Source organism: Lepisosteus platostomus, chromosome 11, assembly GCF_059453375.1.
Source record: "Lepisosteus platostomus isolate fLepPlt1 chromosome 11, fLepPlt1.hap1, whole genome shotgun sequence".
Lineage (NCBI taxonomy): Eukaryota > Metazoa > Chordata > Actinopteri > Semionotiformes > Lepisosteidae > Lepisosteus > Lepisosteus platostomus.
Window position 1 is genome coordinate 37,111,553 of NC_142621.1, and position 23,998 is coordinate 37,135,550.

Genomic DNA, 23,998 nt, shown 5'->3' on the forward strand with positions numbered 1-23,998 from the left:
CTTTTAAGAGCTAATCATTGGATTATGAAAATCCACTATACAAAGAAAAAAAAACAAGAACAGACCTGAAACATTTGTGAAACTGCACACTAGCGCCTTACAGTATTATTTACATTCTGGCTTTACTATGGACCAAAACCCAGATTCCACTGTGGCTTGCAGTAAGCTGGTCTCGAGAGACACATTGTGAGAAAGCTTATTAGAGTCATACAAATTCCTGCACAACGATGGTGGAGCTTGTGGGATGGGTAACTGTAGAACGTTAGGACGTTTTTTCAGAAGTCTTTGTTCAATTCCCCTGGAGGTCTGCATTTTACGATATTAATATGGTGACCAGTTCTGGTTTACAGCAACTGACTTGCTGCTTTCACTTACCCTGCTGTATCATTTCTATGCTGTCCACGGTGCTTTACTATAGTAAATGGATAATTCCGTGTTAGTATGCTGTGCGTATTAGTGTTTCTTCTGCTATGTTAGTGTAGAACTTTGCCAGTGAAACGTTGTGAAAGAAGGTAGAATTGCTGTAAGAGACACATCGAAAACATGGCAGAATTGTGAAATTACCACGTCAATTTGCCAGGGAAACTCAAATCAGGGCTAAACTGAAACAGCAAATGGCAAACTGAGCTGTAAAGATAAATCATTAACAAGATGCAGGGGGATGTTAGCCAAGTGCCAGTTATAGAGTAACAGGAAAAAGCCAGTGGCTTGCTCCAGTAGTGTGCTTAGGTGTACTCTAGACACTGGAGCAGGCTGTCACTTGGGGAGAGTGGAGGTTTGTCTGACAAGTAAGTGATTTGGCGTCATAGCCTAGGGGCAGCGCTGAGCTTTGCTTAACAAGCGCCAGCCCAGCGCTGAGAACATGCGTGCGCTCTTGTTTGTGTCACTCGGTCCTAACAAGAGCTGAAATTGATCCTGACAGCTGGGCCAGGTCTGGCCTTTCCTCCCGGCACTCTGGAGCAGAAAGGTAAAAAGATTTATTCAGAGTCTGGCTCGGCTACACCCAGATACCTGTCGTGATGCAGACCTCGCTTCAATAGCTCAAGTGTTTGTGGATCTTTGAAGGGCTGGGTTAAATGTTTAATCCCTTGCTTAATATTTCCATGTTTGCCCCAGTGAAATGGATATACTGTAGATGCAGTGGCTACTGTTCCTTTGTGTATATATAAAGAGAAGGTCTAAGAATACAACACATTTGTCTGCCAAATCTCATATTCTGGAAACACAATGCAAATCATCTGGTTTTCAGGGACAATAAATTCAAATACTGTGTCAGAACTGTGGACATTCCTGTACTCAAATAATTTTACAGTCTAATGTTTTTTTTAGAAAGATGATTGATGATGAAAGGACAATGAGAAATAATCTTTGTCCTGTAGAATTAAAGATGGAAAGATATAAATCCCTGAGGAATATCATTTGTGAAAGAAATGGGACGTGGAATTGGGAATCAGCAAACCAGTGCTTGTTGTCTTTGATGCAAGTGTGCAGCTGCTGTGTTGTTGCTGGTATTGGGCTGAACAGCTCCAGGTGAAACAGCAATAATAAAGCAAAGTCTTTTCTGTTGCATCACCAATACGGGCCTGTACATATCAGCATTGGTTTAACAAAACCAAAAGCACCACTGAAACATACCTTAGACTACATATGGGTACTTCTTTACTATGCAAAACAAATTAATTAAGGACAACAGTTTGTCTTTTGGTGGTATTATAAAGCACCACTTAAAGCAATTAATTGGCATGTTCAATGATTTTGCAGTGTAGCAACACAAGTTATACTTTGTGAGATGCATACACAGCCAATTCTGTGATGGCACATAGGATGTGGAACTGTGGAAACTGTGATCCGTTTGTATGCTGAAATACTTATCACTTTTGCTCTGTAACAGCATCAGGCCAGCGTAGAGAATTGATTCACTTTTCTTGGAACCTATTCATGTTGTATGTTTCGAAATAATGATTTTTTTTCACTTGCTTGCAAAACACAGGTTTCTGCATGCTCAACTAAGTGTGTGTGTACTATGTTTTAAGTGAGAATAATGGTTAGTACATACTGATGAATTCTCTGTTTAAACTTGGAAATAAAAAAAAAAAGTTTTTCTCAGGCTCCAAAGCATGATGCTTTTTTGTCAATTAGAGCTACTTGAAACAATAACTTGATTGTCTAGTTTTAGAAAGTGTTGGATTAAAACACAATTCAAAGCATCTATGAATCTTAAAGTACAGTACACATCTTGTATTATGATAACACTTTTCCAAAGGCTTTTTATTTCTACCCTGTTGAAAACAGTCTTGATGTATTGGGGCCATAATTTACATTCTAAAGATGAAACAAAGTTTTGGTTTTATTGCAGTGCTGATGTCTCTGTGTATGCTTGATGAGCCAGTAAATTCTGTTGTATGAACTGGAATAATTAGGCTTATTCTGTGTTTCTGTAGTCTTGCGTGACCAAAGAGTGCAGAACTTCTGGATGGAGCACAGACTAGTCTATTTCAAGTTCGCCTCCAGCTAGGTAGGTACAGCTGGCAGCTAGGTGGACTGGAGCAATTAGTGTAGAGCGTTTTAATCAAGTATCCCACACCAGTATCTGTCCATGCCTTGGTTGCTTAGAATACCTTAATTGCTCATTATGGATATTCTTTACTGTAACTCTTTTGCAACCTCCTTATGCTAAAAAAAAGGGTTAAATTTAGTTTAACTTAAATCTAAACCACTGGTCATGCTGAAAATTAAGATAAAAAATGGCTGATATGCTGAAAGAATGATTGGAAGTTAATCCATCCGCTTGATCATTTTCAGTAACCATTTAATTCTTAGAAAGTCCAGAAAGGGCTGAGTAATTTCACAGTTTTTTTGTCAGGTTGTAATGGCATATCATCTCAGTCAGGGTCCCTCACATTGAACTGCTACTTCCTTTTAAGAAAGCGAAATTCAGATTCCCAAATCATCTTTTCTGCCTCATTGCCATTAGTCTCATCAGTCTTACCTGGAGATCTGGTTGATTTTTCCAGACGATGCAAAAAATATAAACACTCCCATTGGGAGTGAATGCTAGACACATGGGGGAAAAGGCCCATGGATAATTGCTTCCACTGCTGAACTACTGTAGTACAGAAGATATGCTGGCAGAGTCTGTGCTGTACCATAGTAAGTGCAGCATGAGACAAATGAATGTTTTGCTCCATTTCAAGAGCTTGAGGCCCTGTTCTCACTCAGCAGGGCCCATCTCAAGAAGCGCTTACCCGCCAGAGTGTTTACATTTGATCCTTCTGGTAAGAAAAACAACAGGTTGAGGCTGTAAAATGTTGCATCAGTCTTGGGACTGGCAGCAGGAAGCTTAGACTAAAATGGTAACATCGGAAATTTTGTTTTTCCACTTTGCAGAAATGAGCAAATAAACTTTATCGCAGTGGAATACAGGTCGCAGATGTCTCACAAGTGGATATGGCATCCTTTGCCTGATGGGCACTCACTTTTATCTCCGGATGTTTAATCTCTCCCTTGGTGCGGGTTTGGTTTAAGTGAGGTTCAGTTTAGAGGAGCTGTTCAAGGCCCAGGAGGAAAGGGAAAGGGGGGGAAACTGTGGTGTGGGGGGGGTTCGGTTGATAAAATTTGGAAGGGTCAGCCAGCCCTGTGCTCAGAGAGGCCTTGTCATCAGCAGGCTTGCTGTTTTCTCCCTCTCTGGCCTGTGTGTCTGAGTTGGCCTGTCACCTCTGGAGTTGCCAAGCAGAGTGAATGGGGGCTCAATTAGGGGCTTGCGGGCCTCTCAAATTTTTTTTTTCAGCCACAGTTCCTCAGCAAAGGAGAGGGAGAACAAATCTCCTATAAACAGGAGCCGCTCCAGGAAAGCGGACAAGTTTACACAGGCGAGGTTGGAGGCAGTTTACAAAGGGAGCTGCCTTTTTCAAATCGTCTGCCGTTGTGGGGGGGCTCTCACAAAAGGCCATTTTTCAATTCCAACTTCCCAACCCCCTCGCCAGATTTCAAAGTAACCTACTCCTTTTTTCTATCCTTTTCAAGGAAGAGGAAGAAAGAGGAGAGAGGGTTAAGAAAAGAATGGCTTTGCTGTTGGTTGTAGAAAGGTTGTGTCAGTGGAACTGTGGCGCTGGTCTGTTCCTAGATGCGTTGGATGCCAAATATTCCACTGTCCGCACATTTTTGTGCAGTTTTTGTATAAACGGGAGCCAACTAGGAGACACTGAGTTAGTCTGAGGCAAAGAGTGTTAGATGGGGTTGTTTGCAAAGCTGTTGTGGAGTCCAGGCACAAGGAAAGGAGAGAGACTGAGACTGAGGCACAGAGGTGGAGTTTGATAGCTGGTCTAACTGGGACAGGAGGCACAGACTGGTGTGGGTCAAACGGAAAGTGGGCAGGTGGCATTGCGGCCGTGAGAACCATGGGACAGGTGGCGTTGTGTGCGCATGAAGGTGAGTGATCTTTAATCCCAATCCATTGTTTCAGCACTACAGCATTGCAAGGAATATGTGGGAACATTCCTCACTTTACCTGCTGCAGAAGCCCCTGCTGTCTTGCATTACAGTATTTCTGCCACTTACTCCCTTGGGTGTCAGCTATGTCTTTCAGTCAGGCAGACCACCCTGCTTAGTACAGCACTGTACAATTTAGTTAACTGGTGAATGTACAGTATTAATGATGTTACATTATGCAACTGTATCAATTGCATTATAGCAACATAATGCAGCTGTATTATTAACTATGGTTTTTAGCTAAAGATGGCAAAAAGATGAATCATTAGTAGTCGGAGATACATTAACACAAGTACTTTTCATTATGATACCCTGCGTGGGATGTATTTGATGCTGATCTTGATTTAAAATACACTTCCAGTGCATCAAAAATGTTGTGGGTCCCCTAGTTTGGTCTTTATTTCTGTATATTTTAGATCCATAACATATTTAGATCTTCATGAAAGTCTGATTTCATTAACAACAGTAATTATCCTAGTGTGAATAAGTATGTGATCAAGTAAGTGGTGGCACCTCTTTGAACAGCGATCACTTCGGCTAGATGTTTCCTGTGATTGTTTCTCATTGTCTCACAACAGCTATTAGAACTTTTCACCCATTCTTGTTTATAGAACTGCTTCTATAGGGATTCAAGGGGTTCCTTGCATTAATATTTCACTTTAGGTATTGCCATAAAAATATTATTTCATCAAAATATTATTTCCAGATATTGACTCAAGCAAGCCAGAATATCAAATTTCATCTTCTTCATCCAATCTGCTTAGATCAGTTTGTATGTTTAGAATCACTGTTTTGCTACATAACCCTCTTTCATCTCAGCTTCAACTGACAAATGGATAGCCAGATCCATTTGCCATCTGGAGTCTCCTCCTGAATATGCCGATACAAGACTGAATTTGTGGTTCTGTCACTGACGTCAGGCTGAACTGGTCCTGAGGCAGCAAAGCAGCCCTAAGCCATGATACTACTACCACCATGCTCGATGGCTGGGATGAGGTTCTTCTGTTGGTAAAACCAAGTGCTGCCTTTCACTTAAAATGGTTATCATTGTAACCAAAAGGTTCAACTTTTGACTCAGTATTCCAGAGAACATTCTTCCAGTAGTCTTGTGGTTTGTTCAGGTGTTTTTTGGTGACCTTGAGTCGGGAAACTGTTCTTTTTAGTGAGCAATACTTTCTCACTGGTTATCATCCTGTACTGTAAAAAATATTCCTGTCCAGTCTTTTTCTCATGATTAAGCCATGAACACAAGCCTTAGTGAGAGAGGTCTGTAGATCCTTAGGTGATACTCTGGGCTTCTTTGAGATTTCCTGGATGGTTTTCCCTGTCGCTCTTGGAAAGATCTGGGTAGGATGACTGGTGCTGGGCAGAGAGATTTTCTTGAAAATTTTAATCAATAGACTGTTTGACAGCAAATATTAAGAAATGCTTTTGTTACTCTCCCCAGACTCAAGAACATCAACATTTTTTCTTACTTCCTCTAAAATGTCTTTACCGTAGCCCAGTGTACTGTATTTATGCTAACCTGTATGATAATGACCAAACCACTTAAAGTTTCTGGCCATGATATAGGACGGGGCCTGTGCATCCTCCATTCTTGTTTATTTGTCACCCATGTATTTACCTACCCGATTCTAATCACCTTAATTGTGCTACATAAACTATGGGTTTACATATTACATGATTCTTAATTATTCCTTTTTTCTACTTCATACACTGTTATGCATCAAAACACTCTGAACTGGTCGATATACAGTAAACACTTTAAAGGATTTTAAGAAAAGTTATCAGTGTAAGAAACTGTAATTCCTACAATTATATTGGGGATTCAGAAATGTTTTAATTGCACTGTGTATAGATATACTATATTTTTGAAGTAACTACCTTGAAAGTGGTTCTTGCTGGGTTTTCACTGTGTGAGAGTGTAGCTCTCATTTCAATTTGACCTTCTCCCTCCTCTTTACTGTTCTTGAATGTGCGCTGATGAAAGCTGTGCCCAGTCTATAAACTGTCAAACCTGTATTTTCCAAACGGCACATTGTTGTAGGAGGAAGTCAGTGTCGCCAGGCCGAAGTGTAAAAAGATGTTGAAATGAGGTTATCAGCCAGCTGCTTGCTTGGTTTTGTGCTGTGATTGACTGATTGAAGGTGTTGATAATGAATACAGCCAAGCCCACATTGTACAATGCTGTTCCTGATGACTAACTCTAACTAGCAGGTATAAAAATATCTGCTGTGTGCTTACTTGCCATTCTTTTCAGTTAACAAAATACATCACTCAGGATAATCATGTGTATTGTCAAGTGAAATTCTAAGTATGTATCTGAAGTACTGAGGTAATCCTAAAAAAAAAAACAGGAAGCTGGTAATTCTGTGTTGAATATGTGGCGCCATAGGCTGTTTGGGAATGATTGAGTCCTGTAATTCGTTATATTGTCAGGTCCTCTTGTTGGAGACACACATATGGGCTGCTGAGGGGGGCTGCCACCTGTTCACTATTTTAGGAAGCTGTTCCATTATTCAGTGGTAACATATCGTGTTTTCCGTTTAATTCAAAATGCAATGAAGTGTGTTCCATATTGTCTTCCATTTTAAATTTCTAGAAGGATGAATCCCCAGATTTAATTTTCACAGAGGACATTGCACCCTCCACCCTCAGCCTTTATGGAGAAGAGCTGACAAGTGTGTTCCTAATTTTAAAGCTCTTCAGACTTGCACCAGAGTGGCTTAGTTAATAAAAGCTCTTGCTAAAGAGTGCAGACAAGGCGCAATAGTTGTTGGTTTCAGCCTGAGTTACTGGGGTGTAACTTCTGGACTGTGACCATGATTCCCACAGTAATGGTTCCCAAGTGGCTGAGTGCTACCAAGGTTGGACTGGCCAGGAGCTGCTTCTCCAAACAGTGGACTTCATTCTTAAAACAGCACTTGGAAAACTGCTGTGTTATAAGGGAAAAAATAGAGTAGGTTCCTTGTTATTCAGTGAAAGATTTTTGTTTTACCTGTATTTTAGTTTTGTCACATGTAGTCAACGGGACTTCCAGGAATTATTTATTTCTGTAATAACACCTTTCCCAAGGCCATGTACTTTAAATAATGTAAAGTGCCTCAGGCAATGCTATGATCATCATATCAGAAATAGTGCTTTGAATTGTGCAGTATGAAGTACTGTAGTTGTATTTGCAGGCAAGCCCCAAAATAGGGACTGTAACATTAAATCAAATCCATAAGTTCCATAGTGAAGGAGAAATACTGAGCGAAATACTGGGTGATTACAGGAAAAATAGTGTTACCTATAATACAGCGGACTTGACAAGCTTGTACTTGAATTCAAAGTTCAGGAGAAGGTGTTGGTGAACTTTTTTTATAACTGTTCTCAATAGGGTTTTGATTTACAGAGCTCTTTCATGTTGAGCATTGCCTCAAAACTCTTTAAAATATGAGCTTAATTGCATAACAGGGCACAGTACAGCAATTGTAAAGTACTACAGACAAGTGCAAAAATGCAAGGTTTTTAAAATTTCAATGTCAAGAACAAAGTTGAGCAATATGTCATATTTCTACAACTAGGTGATGGATTTGTAGATAGAAAGACAGTTTCTGTCTCTTTGTGCTTCAGTCATGTACTGTATTAGGAGTGAATTAGTATAGTTTCTCTATAGTTCCCTGTGGCAGTGCTGACACAGGGAACAGGTCTGCAGATGTTCATGTAAATTAAAGATAAGCAATGGACAAGTTAAACAAAGGAAATTGTGCAAAAGTGATTGGTGGTTTACTTTATGGTCTTGACATGTTCATGTGAGTCATTCCCAAAAATAAAAATCTAGAATCAGATTTGTCAGTAGATAACCTTGTGTGATTCGTTGCATTTTGTGTGATTTTATTACATACTGTGTACTGCATACATACTATAAAACTGCTGCATACGTTCCACAATTATAATAGTGAACCTTATAAGTTTAAATAGAGCATCTGGTGGCTTAGCCCTGTGTTACATGCCAGGCGAGAAGAAGATTGTTTTGCAGATTTCTAAATTCTGATAAAGATGATAGGTTTGGATTGTGAGACTTTTATTATTCCTGTCTTTTTGGAAGGTACTCGATTCTACAAGTCAATACACCATCATAGTGATTTGTGAAGAGTGAGTACCAGCTGAACTGCAAGGTCGGTGTCAGTGGCTTGCTGTCCCCCTTTCCTTGACTTCCAGTGGAGTTAAGGAAACAGGATTGGCTTACCCAGCAGAGGCTGGTGTTGATGTGATCACGGGGCTGAGACCGTACAGTATATCACTCACGTGACCTGCGCGGAAGGGCCCACGATGGGACTTTCCCATTGGGGTTTATTTTCTGCCCCGGTAACTGGTCGGATCTGTGGTTTTCCAATTGGTGACCTGTAAAACAAGCAACAGGGACGTGGCTTCTCGGAGGGGTGAACAGGCCAGCAGGCAAGGACTTTCAACATTAATCCAGAAGCAGGAACACCTTGGTGGTTGACCACCCTGCTCCCCTCGTTCTTCGAGCAGATCTCACACAAGAGTGATTTCGCCGGCATCTGTTTCTGACCTGCTGCACAAGACTCACAGGGCAGACAGATGAACAGAACGTGTGAATGTAACCACCACACATGAATTGATTCAAGGGCTTCTTTTCTTCTTTTTCTCATTTAATTACATTCTCTCAGCAGGGCTGGGACTCTGTCTGACTCAGAACTGCAAACCAACAAAAGACAAAATCTCTTTTACTTTATTTTCCCTGTAATAGGCAGCCAAATGTCTACATAAAAATGAAACCCTTTAATGTTCTCTCTTAACAAGCTTACTAACTTAGTTCTGGCTTTTCAGTTTGCTTAGGCTAACTGGAGTGGGTCTGAACCTATTCTTCCATGGGCCTTGCCCCATGTGATTGTGGCGATGGTGATGTGTTGAAAACTTGTCACTCTCTTTACTTCAAAAGTGCTATGTTTCCCTAATTTATACAGAGCGTAAATAAAGCTCTGGGTGGTTTGTAATTCCAAGATTTGTAATATATCATAGCTGATCTTAGAAATTGCATTTCTTTAATTAGGTTTTAACTTCTTTCAATGGCAAAAGTGCTGTCCTGTTTTATTAATCTACCACAACAGTCCCATAGACAGCACAAACTAATATGAGAGTAATCTGATCACGTCGGCCCTTTTTTAGAGTTAATTTCATCTTAAAACCACAAAGAGGCCCTCAGAACAGTCATTCCAGTAAGCTTCCCTAACTAGACATAAAACACAAGCATGTGGATGATTGCTGTTTTTGTACTGGGTTAAATTACACAACTATTTCTACAATAAATGGAAATGAAACACAGAGAGATTGTATTTACTTTGTACAAAAAGTAAGGCTGGGAATGCTTTTTCTCAGATGTTTAGTTATTTTCCAGTCTAACTTTAGTTTCTGTGAATATCCAAATATTTTTACGCCGTTAACTATCCTGCAGTCCAGTCCATCCTTCAGATCATATGTTTCAGCAGTGAGGCTCTCTCCTAAATTCAGACTTGGTTGTCCTGCATTTTTGTGGCTCACAAACCAGCATCCGATAGTTTTTTAGTCTCAACAACTGTTGCAGAGAACAGCAAGAAGCCTTTTTCCTTTCCATAAACAACATTAAAAATAACTTTGAACAAATGTGTAGCAGATGGAAAGTTCAAAAGATCAGCTTGCCGCAATATTTAGGGTCAGAGTTGCGTTTCCTCCTCTGAAGACATTCCTCTTTCAGAGAGGGGAGGTTGTTTTGATTGTTTTGCTAATTGATGAGTAGAAGTGCCTCCTAAATTAAAGTTTATGTGGCATGTCAGGATCAAATCGCAGATAAAATGACACGTCCCCAGTTTACTGTGGAGTATCTTCCTATCTTTTTGTTGAATCTTTCCTTGTTTTGTTTCTTTGAAGTAGGCCTATTTTTAGGCTGCAAAGGAACAAATAATAGGTTTATTCCATGCTGAAAAGAGAAGAAAGAATACACAATGTTTCGGCCGTGTAGCCTTCTTTAGGTCGAAACGCTGTGTTTTCTTTCTTCTCTTTTCAGCATGGAATAAACCTATTACTTGTTCCTTTGCAGCCTACGCATGCTGGGACAGCTACCCACCTGAACTATTTTTAGGATGCTCTTTAAAATGTACCACTAGTTCACGGACAGGGGTAGCTATATGGTCCTGCCCCGTGTGCAACGGGAATTTCCATCTCCACTAAACCAAAATTTCAGAATACCCAGAATACAGTTTTTCTCTGTGTTCAACTGGATGCTGCAAAGAATACAAAACCATTCATTAAGCAACATGATCAAAGATGTAACCGCCCAGAGCTGTGTGAAGTTCACAGAAAATGTGTTTCTGGGTATACTGCTGGGTATACTGTAGTTACTGGCTCTTCGGTGCACAGGAAGAGGGTTGCTCCATATTTGGCTCCATCATAAATAAAAATGGATCAGGAGATGTGCTGCTCATCTGCAAGAAATAATTCAGTCAAGTCACCAATTTGATCTGCTGGATTTTATTTAATGCAGCTCTGTAGAATTTACATTTACTTTGACAAATAAGTAATGCAGTGGCTTATTCCATGGAAGAGGTATTGTATTTTTGTAATTATTCAGATTGTAAGTGTCATCATAGCATCCTGTGTTGAATGTCATTTTTTAGAGGTGTGTGTACACTATTACTGTTTCCATGGGATTCAGGCCAGTTTTGCTTAGTGCTTTGTATTGTTCACTTCCTTTTTGATTGTCCCCATTTGTTGTGGTGTGTTCATGGTGTAAGACTGAAAGTACCATTCCAAGAAATTGCATTCCAGATTTCCTGTAAAACATTTCGCAAGGCTGTTAGGTCTGTTGTATTTCTCCTGTTGTTTTCTGGATTTACCCACATGGCCTTAAATGTTAATGTCAGCACTTTGTGGTGGCCAATGAAGTACTTTTAGAACACCAGGTTCCACTTTGGTTGCCAAATACACTTTCACTGTATCTGAAGGTGTCATCCACAGATACGGTGTACTATTCAATGAAAAGTATCTTTTTTGCAGCAGATTGCGCTGCCTGGTTTGAACTAAGAGCTATAAGAGTTTGGTGTGACAGCTAGTGGCTACAGAAGAGGCAGTTGTGAAACTTGTGCAAGGTGTGATTAGTGAAATCCTGTCCAAAAGGTCTGCCACCTCACGTTTTAAGCAGATCTTTTTGTAGGTGCGTTTATGCTAAGTAAAAGACTAGCTGCCTGGTGTAAAGAGAAGCTACTCTTGCCAGGTCATTTAGAGCTTTGTGGGAACCGCTTTTTCATCGGTTTCTGTGGAGCAAGCATCTGTGTTTGAACCCCTTGCATCTGTGTTATCCCTAAAGCCATGCACATGAGGTGGGGATAGTGGACAATAGGTGTAGGCGAGTAGGAGGAGTGACGCGTAGATTAATTATATCCATCCTCTGCTTGTACGTGCCTTCTGTCCCATCAACATTTCTAACACAGAGAAGTGGAAAATCCAAGCTGACAACTTGATGCTTGCAGATGCCAGCTATTAAATAAAAGAAGACCAGATAAATGTCATCTGAACACAAGCTTTCCCTGGGAAACTTGGCATCATTTTTTGTTCCTTGTTTTTAAAAGGACACAAAACCTGCCATTTAATTGAATCTGCTTTGAACAGGGTAGGTTAATGTAGCTGTTTTGACATGCGATATTTGTCACGAACTCAATTTGATACTCAACAGAAAAAGAACACAACGTCCCACTTTCATCTTTATCTAATGACATGGAATGGGGAATGGAGAGGGCTCCAGGTTGATAGAGTTCTGCTAAGCCTGTTATTTGTTTATTGAGTTTGTATTTGGCAAGCCAACCCCAAACTATGCAGCACATATCTGGTTTCTAGATAGAACAAGGCTAGACCCTCTCTGTAGTGCAAAAGAAAGTTTTCAGGGTTTCTTTCCTTGCCTGAGGCTGTCATGTCATAAGTAACCCTGCTTTGACACACCCAGTCTACCACAGGGCATGCCAGCACCACAAATAGTAATTGTTCACTATGTAGAGGTTAATTAATGTGCTTTCTTATCTGCAGAACAATCAATACAGGATATATCTTGAAAACTCTGGACTGAAGCCCATGTGGTCACATCTTGATGCTGGCCTAATGTTGTGCGGCTAGAAACTACGATGTGGACTCTCTGCATCGCTCTTCTGAAGGACTGTTTATTATACTTCACAGTACCTGGATAGGCTCCAGTACATTAAAATATTACTGTCGGCAGACTAATGTTCAGTTAGGATTGTCATTGGTTTAGATTCAGTGGGTGGTTTCCCTGATTATAATTATTTAAGAAATAAATAGGAATGATATGAGTTCTTTTTGCTGTAGGGTTGTTAGTAATTTAATGATCCCATAACAACCTGGAGGGTACTCAAACTGAGCACAGCTCAGCACCCAGACTTCTTTTCTTGCCCTTAACATCCAATGAACTATCTGTGATTACAGTTGTGACTGTTTGAAAATATAGACCATTCATGCAACTCAAAACAGATCATTTTTGGCAGTATACACCCTACCATCATTGAATTGACTTATGTTTTTGGCTGCCCCTAATCTGTACCCCTTGAATAGAGTCAGGGAATGAGGAGGGCTTCTACACATGTTAGTCTGATACTTCTGATAGCTTTGCCATCTGCAGTGCTTGGTGTACGCTCACAATATCTGCCAAGTCTTTCCACAGGTCCCTAGAAACAATCTACTTTGAGGACAGTTTGTGGGTTTAGACTTTGGAAGCAGAATGTATAGTAGCTAATCTAAAATATAATATATTTCTGCAACTGTCATAACGGTCACTGGATTTAGAATAGCTGCAAGACAGATTACATTTCACACATGCAATAGGTGAAACCTTTCAAATAGCACCCAGTCCAACTACTTGAGACTTCATGTTCTTAAGCTGTTGGCTGTAATGTCAGTCACTGCTAACAGGCGCCTTAACAGAGAATGCGCCTTCAGATGTTTTTTTTTCCCTTTCATCTTGAAGAAAGGGTTAAGTTGGCATGGATGATATAAAGCTGTCTAAATGGAAATGGCATGAGTGATCCATGCAGACCACACGTCAAACAAGGAAAATAGCATGAGTGCAGTTATGAAAGAGTGAGAAAGATTAAGTTGTTCACTTTGAGCTCATTTAAGTTCCAAATCTTTCTAAAGCTGGACAAAAGAGCTTCCCTGCTGACCGTGGGAATGGTTACAAAATTCTGTCCAGCAATGGGATTCATCTACAACCATAATGGCTTTGATTAAATTTAGAGGTTTCGGAGCAGGTGGAAATAGTTTTAATCATATCGCAGCCAAGAAGAATGTCCAGGCAGGGAAGTATGTGCCTGTGTTGAGTCAAAAGAAAGTGTGGAGAAGGGAAGGAGAGAGACAATAAGATTGATTATGTCTGGCAAGAGTGAGGTCTCCTAACAGCAAGGGAGCTTGAAACCCTTAGTGAGCTGATATTTCAAGAACCATTGAGCCCCTGCAGGGCTAAGTGACAATATTGTCTTTAATTAAAGCAACAGGACTCTGATGGATTGGAGCCATAATTACAGCAGAACAAAGTTTGAGTGCACAGCCCAGTCCTTATCTCTGGGCCAGTCCCTTCAGCCTGGCTTTTAATGTGCCCTGACCTGGCAGCAGAGGTCGAGCCCTGGTCATGGGGTCAATCAACTGGCCCCAGTGGAAGATTTAAGATTTGGAAGCAGCCAGTCAAATCAAAGCCTCGCAGAGGAAGTGAAGTTGCGTGGGAAAACCAAACTTAATGCACCTTGCCGGCGAGGCAGGAAAACACACAGCACATTTTTCATCAGTTTCCCAGCTTCCTCTGCCGACACAGCACATTCCTGTGAGCCTGCAGCTCTACCTGTTGGTTTCAGAAAGGAGTTAGAACTTGAGGAGTGCGGTTTTTCTAATATCCAAAGAAAACAGAGTGAGAACCTTTAGATCACAGAGTTGGACCTAATCTACATTTCAAAGTTAAACTGGCTATTGGTATTTATACTGTACAGTATGTGCAGGTGACCATTATTTTTTCATTCTTACTGTACCTCTCAGATAAATGAGTGGATAACGTCTGTCTTGTGCCATGAATTGTAGTTGCTATTAAAGTCCTAGCAATGATGGCAATAATACGCTGACAAGTGTAGATCAGGGGAAAGTGTTGGTAATGAGTTTGTTAGTTTCTAAGTACTGTATGAAACCACCCTAAACTAAGTGTTGCTCATTTCTTTAATTACCCGCAGTGCAAGAAGAGCCAGGAACTTTTCATTTGCCACAGGTGCGTGGGTAACCAACACTACACTGAAGAGAACTTTTGTTGCATGTGTGTGTTTGTGTGTGTAAATTGTCCCAGACCACATGGTTGGCTGTGTGCATGAGAAAAGCCTGCTGTGCCTCATTTCACGTAGTCGGCTGACTGGCATTTCCGTCTCTCAGATTGGCATCTTCAAATGGACTGAGAAAGCACTTATACTTAGTGCTGTTATTTTGACAAACATGAGAGCAATGCATTCAATCAACAGTAAATGATCTCCAAGAAATCAATTTAGCACTAAGGACTTTTAGTTAAGAAAAAATTAGCCTAAACAAGACTGCTCAATTCTTCTGCTAGTAAATTAGCACTCTGTCATGTTTTCAGGGTAAAGGTATTTGGGGTATTCTTAATTGTTTCTTAATGCGTATTAGGGTGTCCCAATGGAGAACTGTAAATGGGAGCTGTGTAATTAAGTTCGCTCTTCCCAGCTGACACAGGGTGAATGCTGTCTAACCTTTCCCTGCCAGCCTATTCAAACCACATTCCTGCTAGGAGCCAGCTTGTAGTGACAGCTCATAAACCACACACATTCTCAGATGTGAGTGAGAGAGAGCTGGGTGTTTGTAACACTGTTCCACACTACTAAGAAGGTGAGAAAAACAGCAATAGGTCTGTGAACTCTTGGCTCTCCTGTAAAAAAAAGATATTACCCCACTTATGTGAAATCTGTTTTCCATTAACGTTAAATGGTAACTGTCCATCATACTTATAAAGCAGAAAGCACTGGCTCTCCAACAGTAAGTGTCCCTCTGTTTCTGGGGCAGTGCTTCCTGTACCAGCTAATAGTAATACCCTGCCTGCATCATGCTGTAGATTCTGGAAACTCCTGAATACAATTCAACCAAAGGAATTTAAAGAGAAATGAAACCTCTCTTTTTTCAGCCAATGTCTGGGGAAGATGATGGCTGTTCTCTGTGATTGCTTCACGCCAAGTCATATTTAGGACATCATTGTCCAGTCCTCATGGATCTCAAACTATGCTACACCTACCCAAGAGGTCAAGCCATGAGGACAGAAGAAAGATTAGCAAAATGAAGAACCTGGTAGCTAATATGCTTACATTTTAAACAGCGCTTAATGAAAACATGATTTGATTACATTTTTCGTAAGGAGAGAGAAAAATAATTGATTGGGAAGAGTGATCCTTCCTTTGTGTAGTTTGTCAGGCTATTCCAGTTATTTAGATACCATAACATTAATATGCAGTGCTGCATTTAATATAAACTAAGAACACAAAGCTTTGTTTAAGTGCAGGATTCCTATCCTCTTGTGTTGGGTGGATTCATTTCTTCCCCCAATACTTGTTCTAACCTCCTCAAAGCCAAAAAGTACCAAGCAGTTGTAATCTGAAAAGTTTTAACACTGATTAATGAGAAATGAGTAGGTGAGTTTTGTCTGAGAGCTTGGTCAGATTGATTTTGTTTGCCATCTCTTTGTGACTTCTTGACGAGAAAGAACAGATAGAGAGCAGAGAGAGGTCATAGCTGCTTCCTCACACACCAGCACCCTGATCATTCATGCTGGGCAGCTGTCATGATGATTTGGCATTGCTCCACAACTTTCAGGATGCAAGCACACCTTCTTATCTCCAGCTTTAGGCCTGGCTCAGACAAGGCGCTTAGATCATGAAAATGAGTAGACTGTCCAAAACGTTGCACCTTTTTCCATGTCCCAGTAATACAGGATCAATGTTTTCATCAGGGTTTATAATTTCTGCTTTGGTTCCAGTCCTCCATGTCTGTGGATCATTATTTATAAAACAAGGATGTGTTCTTTTTCTAAGAACTTTAAAAGTTTAGTTTCTGCTGTACAATAACATGAACCTGCCTGGAACAATATGAATTCTGTAGGGACAGCAGTCTTGTACTTTTACAAGGCTTGCACTGATCAAATTCTGCAAATAAGACATGGATTATGTTAAAGTTAAGGTGAGAGTGTTTGAGAGTGTCCAGCTGAAATTATGTTTTAGAAACAGGTTTCCTCTTTTTTGACCCATCATTGTAAACTGGTCTTACTTGCTCTCATTGCTACTGTACAGCCCTGTCCTTTCACTAGAAACGGATCTGGCTGGCTGGCCTTGCTGTAGCTTAACAAGATGTTCGACAGTGTTGGGAATCGCAGTAGTCCCTCCTCTGGCAGCAATGGCTCCTGTCCTACCTCAGAATTATTTATGTAGGATTTCTCCTGCAAACCATGATGCCAAGGGCAGTGAGAGGGAAAATGATTTATTGTTTTTCTTTGGTTTTCAGAAAATTGAAAATGAATAAAAATTTGGTTTATGAAAAAAGGCAGCCCCTATAAATCAGTGGTGGGTTCCGCGTCAGTAAAGCAATCAAAGGTGTCATACCAAGAGGAAACTGGAATGCTGAAGTCGGTCAGGCTTATTACTGTGGCTTTGAAATGTGTTTGTTGGGTTTGTGACAGATCTTTGACAGATACTTCACATACCCTCAGCTTGTATGCCTTCTCTTACTTCCATGCAGAAAACACAGATGTTCTTGTGGTGTGAGCCTCCAAAAACAACAGCCCACTTACTCCATCAGACTTGGATTTTAATTTGTTTGCACTCAGATGACCATCCATTGCAACGTGCGTCACTGTGTGTAAAAATCCAAAAGAAATGAGAAAGCAGACAGTAAGCCTTCATTCAGTAATGCAAGCAGAGAGATTCCTGCCACTGCCCTGGAAAAGGATCAAGGAAAAATGCACAGAAAAAATCCTGGTCCACACACATACTGTAGGTGAAAGGAACTGCATGTGTTTTATATCTGTGACAAGTGTTTTAATTCCTGAAAAGCACTGACAAGCCCACCCAGCAAATTCCTTAATAGTTAACAATGAGACAAGGACTTCGGGGCAAAAGCGGAATTAGTGCATTTAGGATTTAGAGTAGAAGGCACCTATTTACAAATAGAGAGGTAGGTGTCAGGAACAAAGTTCCCAGTAGTGTTGTGTTGTGTTGTGTTGTTGAAGCCATCTCCCTGGGATGTTGAAGCCATCTCCCTTTCGGGGATCTTGGAAAAATGAATTACTACTTGAAATCGAGCAAGATGGATGGCCTCCTCTTGTTTCTTGTGTCCTCACGTTCCTAGGAGTCTGTTTACTCAAGCATTTAACCCAGCACATGTTATTGATTTCCATGTAATTGGCTGCATGAGATCTAATTCCAGAATCCTCAGGTGTGTATCTGGCTTTGTGGGTGGTCTTCCGTTCCGCACATTCAGTGATAAGTTCTAGGACTCGCTTCTAAATGACCATGTAAAAGTGCTTCCATTGTGCTTCCATCCTTCCACTACTTTGAATAAAAGAGTTGGAATAACTTTGAAACCATGTGTTTTTTACTAAAGTTAAAATGTATGCATTGATCATAATAATGAACATATTACAGTGTAAAATTATTTGTCAGTGTTATAAAACCCGTGCAAATCACTTTTCTTATTTAAGAAAAACATGACCCGAGTGCTGAAGCAGACCCAGTCCTAAACAATGACTGTGCATTGTCTTAACATACCACCATGCGAACATTTTTTTTAGTTTTTTTTTATTTTAAATGACAAAACTGAATAAAAGAATGTAAAAAATCCCAGTTGTCGTAAGAAAATAAATTGTTGTACTAGCTCATTGAAGTTTTCAAAATGTTTTGGTCCAGATATCTGTAATTTAGCAGCATTGTTTCTTTTTGTTTTAGATGAAGTTTCAAGGCTTTTTGCGGCCTTAATAAGATAAAGATACCAGAAAGCCAAGCTCTTTTTACTCTTTTATTACTGCATTTCTAGAAAAAGTAGCTGATCCCTTTGTATTTTACATTTTGAAAATCTGGGTGAGCTAAATGTAGTGGCCACCTTGTCTTTCTCAGTGCAGGGCGCTCTTAAAAAGCCCCGTTTCTTATTTCTTTGTGAAACACTCTTACTCAAGATCTGTAACTACACATGATTTTGCCATTAAAAATTGCCATTGACTCCACTCTGTATTTTTATGGCTGTGCTGGGCTTTGTCATATCTGCAGTAGTAACCCTTTCCCCCTGTTGTGTTTTTCCAGAGTTGCTGGGCTCCACAAAGAGACTGAACGTCAATTACCAAGATTCTGATGGGTGAGTCCACAACATACTCTCTGAATTATACTGTACCTAGCTGCTGCAGTATATCATCTCGTCCTACATGTCTGTTCTAAAGGAATGTCTGAATGCCTTTTAGAGAACTATGATTTTAACCTTTCTAGCTGCAAAGTGTTAGTTTCATTTCTCCTGGCTCAGTCTGTGATATGTTCTTCTTAAACAAAAATGAAAGGCTGGATTCTCAAAGTACCTGTTTTAGAGGTCAAACCTCCCATTATTAGTGGTTAAGGAGATGAAAGACAAAGATGTCATCAGCAGATGGTCTCTCTGTTTTTACAACTGCAGGTGTGTACTGTAAAAGAAAATGTCAATGTCATAGTGTGAACATGTGAACTTTTCTGTCAGGCTTCTGAATGAAACACCTGTGACCTGTGAGCCTTGCTTGGAAACCTTGTAGCGGAGGTGTCCTGCCATTGTGACACTGCAGTGTCTGGCTGTGAGCTGCATCTGCCTTCCTCTTGTTGTGTCTGAGCTGTAATCACAGAGCCCTTCCTCTTGGTGCTGCAGTACTAACAAAGGAGAACTCCCAATTTGTGCTCTTGTCATTATCTATGAACTGAGTCTTTTGTCCTGCACTGGCGAACCCAAATAACTGAAACTTTGTAGTCTTTAACACAGGAGACTGCAAGGAGACCTGACTCAAGGATTTTACAGTAAATACTAAATAGCAACTTCACTGCCAGGTGAGGGGAGTAAATGACTACATTTATCATAGCATATGAAAATATCCAATCTAATAAGGCATCCTGGGTAAATGGATTCATAGATAGAGGATGTACTGTACTATCTTTAAAGCATTGTTTTGTCACAAGGACAGTGTCCTACATTAAGTTGTTTTCATTAGTTAGGTCCAGTTGATTAGCTTTTTAAAGTTAGCTTGTTAGGAGTCTTTTAATATAGATTCTAGAAGAACACCACCAGGCAGCTCTTATATAGTGCCTTTCATCTATTCAATCACAAAAAATATACCGCAGTGACTCCAACTGGAATATCAGCTCTCCACTGCAGTGCAGGTACCAGTTTAGAATGGGCAGTGGGAGGGATAAGATAAATGTTATTATTCCCTAGGGTAATTTTTTTATGGACACACAGCACTTTTGTACATTTTGATACATCACAAAACATTATTCATCACATCTGTTGCACATTCATAACTTGTTACAGCAATCATGACGTTACACATATGTAGTTTGTTAAGATTTAGTCCGTTTATACTGACACAATAGCATTCTTTGATTTATTCCTTTAATAAATTGATACATTTCTTTGTATTAATTCCTTTAATATATAAGGAATATTTGAAGGAGTTCTGGTCTGCATTGCTGTGAACAGATCCTGTTTACTCCACTGCATGCTGCTTCACTAAGGAAGAAAGCACTGCTTATCTGTTAGTGCTTGCAAGCCTCGTGCTCTTTGTGCTGAAACCCTTGTAATGACAAGGCTGTCAGAGAGCAGTACCATGCCTTCCTGGGCACTTTCAAGTCATGAATTACTGAGATGTGAGTCTGGGAAACATGCATTCACTTAAAAAGGATAAATGTTAATGTGATTCATATTCACATCCATATGGCTGCCAGAATTTTACTTTCTGTTTTTTTTCTGGCTAGAAGCTGCCTCTGATTTCTCCAAAAAGAGAGAGTGGCGTGCTCCACCAGGGGATCTTGCAGATCTAAAATGGGTAAACTGAAGTGTCAAGCCCAAAAGAGGGGATCTTGTGCAGTTTAGATTATAATGTTGCCATTCACACCACTCCTCTGACATTCCTAGCATGCACGGTAATCTTTCATCAACTGCCAAACAGAGCCTGATTCTTCAGACACTTCTGATCTGGTTAAGAAGAGTTGGAAAAATAATTGGGGAACAGGAGGGAGCAGGTAGGAAATTGTGTGTGTAGACAAATTGGTGTTAAAGCAGGAGCAGGAAGCTGTGTTATTCTAACCCCAAGGCACTGTACTTTCCCCCTTGTACAGAATAAAAATGCTGACTGGGTCTTTTTATCTCTCATTACTGGGTACACAGTTTCCAGTCTTCCCCCCCCTCCCCATTCCGTTATAACGTGTGTATCCAAGGAAAGAAAAATTAACATCTTGCTCCCAGGCACATGCTTGATGGCTTTGATGGAAGAAAAAGACAGCAAATGAAATGTGATCACATCTTTGCCTTGCAAGCCACAGAATGCCCTGCTTTTGACTTTAGGTCGGCAGTCTCAGTCAATTTGCAGAGATGACGAATCCACCAAACTGGACAGTTGCTTTTCTGCATTCAGTGTTAAAGGCTGACAGTAAAGGCATTGTTCTCTAGAGCTCTGTTGATATTAAAATGAGCCCCCACCCAAACATACGATATGCTGCAGTTTTCTCACGACATTTCTGTGCCTCATGGCACAAGTATCTGGAATTAGCAAAACCAGCTAGATCGGGACCTGCATGATGACCAAGTTAGTAGTCACAAGCTGCTGCTGTGTTATTGTCTTCTCCATTTGTGCTTGGTCTTGTCTTCCCATACTCTTTCTGTCAATGTCACTCAAGCTAGCATTGAATGAATAATGAGGGTGTCAGTCGACTGTACAGTACCGTATATGCACTTGTCATATTCAGGGCTGGGCTTTTCTGTGTAGGTTCTAAATTTTGACGTCTTCAGTTCTTGCTGTTTCTTCCCACATCTGAAAGTATACTTCGGAAGGACTGATGAGCAGGTTGTGTCCTTCAATGCACACTGTCCAGCCCTGATTGTTCTTGATGTTGATCTGAATCAGTTAGGGGTGTTCTGATTCCTTAAACTCAAGAGGGGACAGCTCAGCTTGGGCGCTGTCGTCTGACCTGGCATTTTTTAGAGTGTAAGAAAAACTAAGGAGCCTGGCTATTTTACCCCATGCTGGGAAGTTCTTCATTATCATCATTATGATTAATAATCACTTTGTATTTCTAATTCAAGGGAACACAGCCTGTCTTCCTTAAATCAAAGCTATTTTGGGCAACACTTCCACATGTTTCCCAACTGTTTCCAAATCTAAGCCTAAGGGAGGAATAAAAATCTCATATGTGACTCTTTACTACTTTAAATGAGAAACCAATATAAAATTGAAAACTATGACTAGACATAGTCATCTCAGACCCCTCTCACCCAGCTCATCATCTCTTTCAGCTTCTCCCTTCTGGAATACGTTTCAAATCCTTCCTCTCAAAGACTGCCTGCTTCAACCTCAGCTTCTTTCCCACTGCCATATGAACTCTGAATTCACATTGAACTCTGAATTCCATTGTATAATTTATGCTGCTGCACAGAAAGTTGTTTACATATGTACTGTGTGTGACGATGTTTGTCTGTCTTCTTTCCTATTTAAATTTGTACTGTATATGTTGTATGTATGTCTGATCTGTGTTCTTGCTGTACCGATAGCAAATTCCACCAATGTGGTGTGTGGCAATAAAAGATAATCTAACATAGTACTGTAGATGGCTGAACTTTAACTTATTTCACTGATGATTTCTCCTTTTATGTGCAGTGCTTGCCATATCTAATAGCTTCCTAAGGGGCAACAGGCAGGAGCATAGTACTTTTATAATTCATCAGTGTCCCTGGCACTCATTCCTCTTGCAAACTCAATGCACTACAATCTGACCTGCCTAGTAAGCACACCTTTTTTATCCTCAGCTCAACACCATTGCTGGGTACAGATCTGCACTGACAGCTTCATAAGTGTTTCCAAAGCATTTAATCAGTGAGGAGTGCTGCCAGTGGCAGTTTAGAATCCCTATGCTTCGGAAAGCACTAGGCTCCCGAATTTCCAAGGAACTGGTATCCCATTTAAGGTATTATGATTGCCATCAGTATAATGGCAATTTATAAAAAAGAATTGAAATGCCAATAATGGCATGTTACATTAACTGTAACTGTGCTCCTGCTACATTTTGAGCTTGGTAAACACATGCTTGTGCCTGGTGGCTTTGCTTGCCTGTGAGGGCAATGCGGTGGCTCTGTGGCAAAGGATCTGTGCCTGTGGCTGGAAGGTTGCCAGTTCATATCCCGCGGCTGGCAAGGCCCCTGAGCAAGGCCCTTAACCCCAACTGCTCCAGGGGCGCCGTACAAATGGCTGACCCTGCGCTCCGACCCCAAGCTTTTCCCCCTGTCTGTGTGTCTCATGGAGAGCAAGTTAGGGTATACGAAAAGACAAATTCCTAATATAAGAAATTGCATTTGGCCAATAAAGTGATCTTGAAAAAGAGCCTGGTGCAGGGGGTTATACAGCACTTTGAGGCTGGAATCACAGGTGTTGGAACTGCTGTGTGAAGTTGGACTGTACCCCTTGTCTTTTATGATGGGTGCTCTCTGTGTCTGTTGTTGATCTGAGGAAATACTGTTACTATTGGATAAAAATACATGTCACGATCCGCTTTGGGAACCTTGCTAGAGTTCGTGAAATCCGACAAAATTTGTTGGAATCATCTTGTTCATCTGTTAATTAGTAATTTTTTACCACCTAGCCTTTAAGAGGATTTTTAATAAGCTTGTTCCACTGAAACAAAGTGGTGGTGGTCCCTTCAGAGCCATTTAAACTAGTCCTGAGGTTTCCCTCCTGCTCTTGAGTGCAGGTTTGAATGACTCAATCTTTCTATTTCGTTTAGCAGAGACTTCATCTAATTAACAGAGGAAAGCTGAACAGTAACTAGCCTAAGATTGTGTTCAAACAGGCTAGTAAAACCAGTTTTACTATTGACACTTCATTTAAAATAGACATTTTGCCAGGTTCTGTAAAAATGTTGGTTTTTTTTCTGAACTGGAAAAAAAAACTGACTGCTCCACCCTCTTTAACTCCATGAATTTGATTTGGATTAGAGCTCCAGTGTATTTCCCAAGGCATTCTGCAGGGCTGTCCCAACTTTGCTTTTGTCATTATGTTTTGGAATACTTTATTTTCCTGTTGAAGTGTTTGGATTAAAAAAAAATATATATATATTTATGGCTCATCATACTGTAGCTGTCCAGGGGTAATGATGAGGGTTTAAGTACATTTTAACAGAGATAGCTTCTCTAATAGGATTAGGAGCAGCATATTTATGGGAAC

General features: G+C 40.4%; 1 protein-coding gene across 5 annotated transcripts in view; it reads left to right on the forward strand.

Moving 5' to 3' along the window:
- Positions 1-23,998, forward strand: part of caskin2b (CASK interacting protein 2b) — a 125,266-nt gene that overhangs the window by 39,909 nt on the left and 61,359 nt on the right. For 4 of the 5 annotated variants that reach the window (XM_088599481.1, XM_088599485.1, XM_088599483.1 and 1 more), the window contains one exon: positions 18,858-18,909. In XM_088599481.1, the coding sequence (XP_088455607.1) occupies positions 18,858-18,909 (52 nt within the window). Of the gene's footprint in view, positions 1-3,981; positions 4,429-18,857; positions 18,910-23,998 lie in introns of those variants that run through there. The other variant, XM_088599484.1, reaches the window with a different exon arrangement.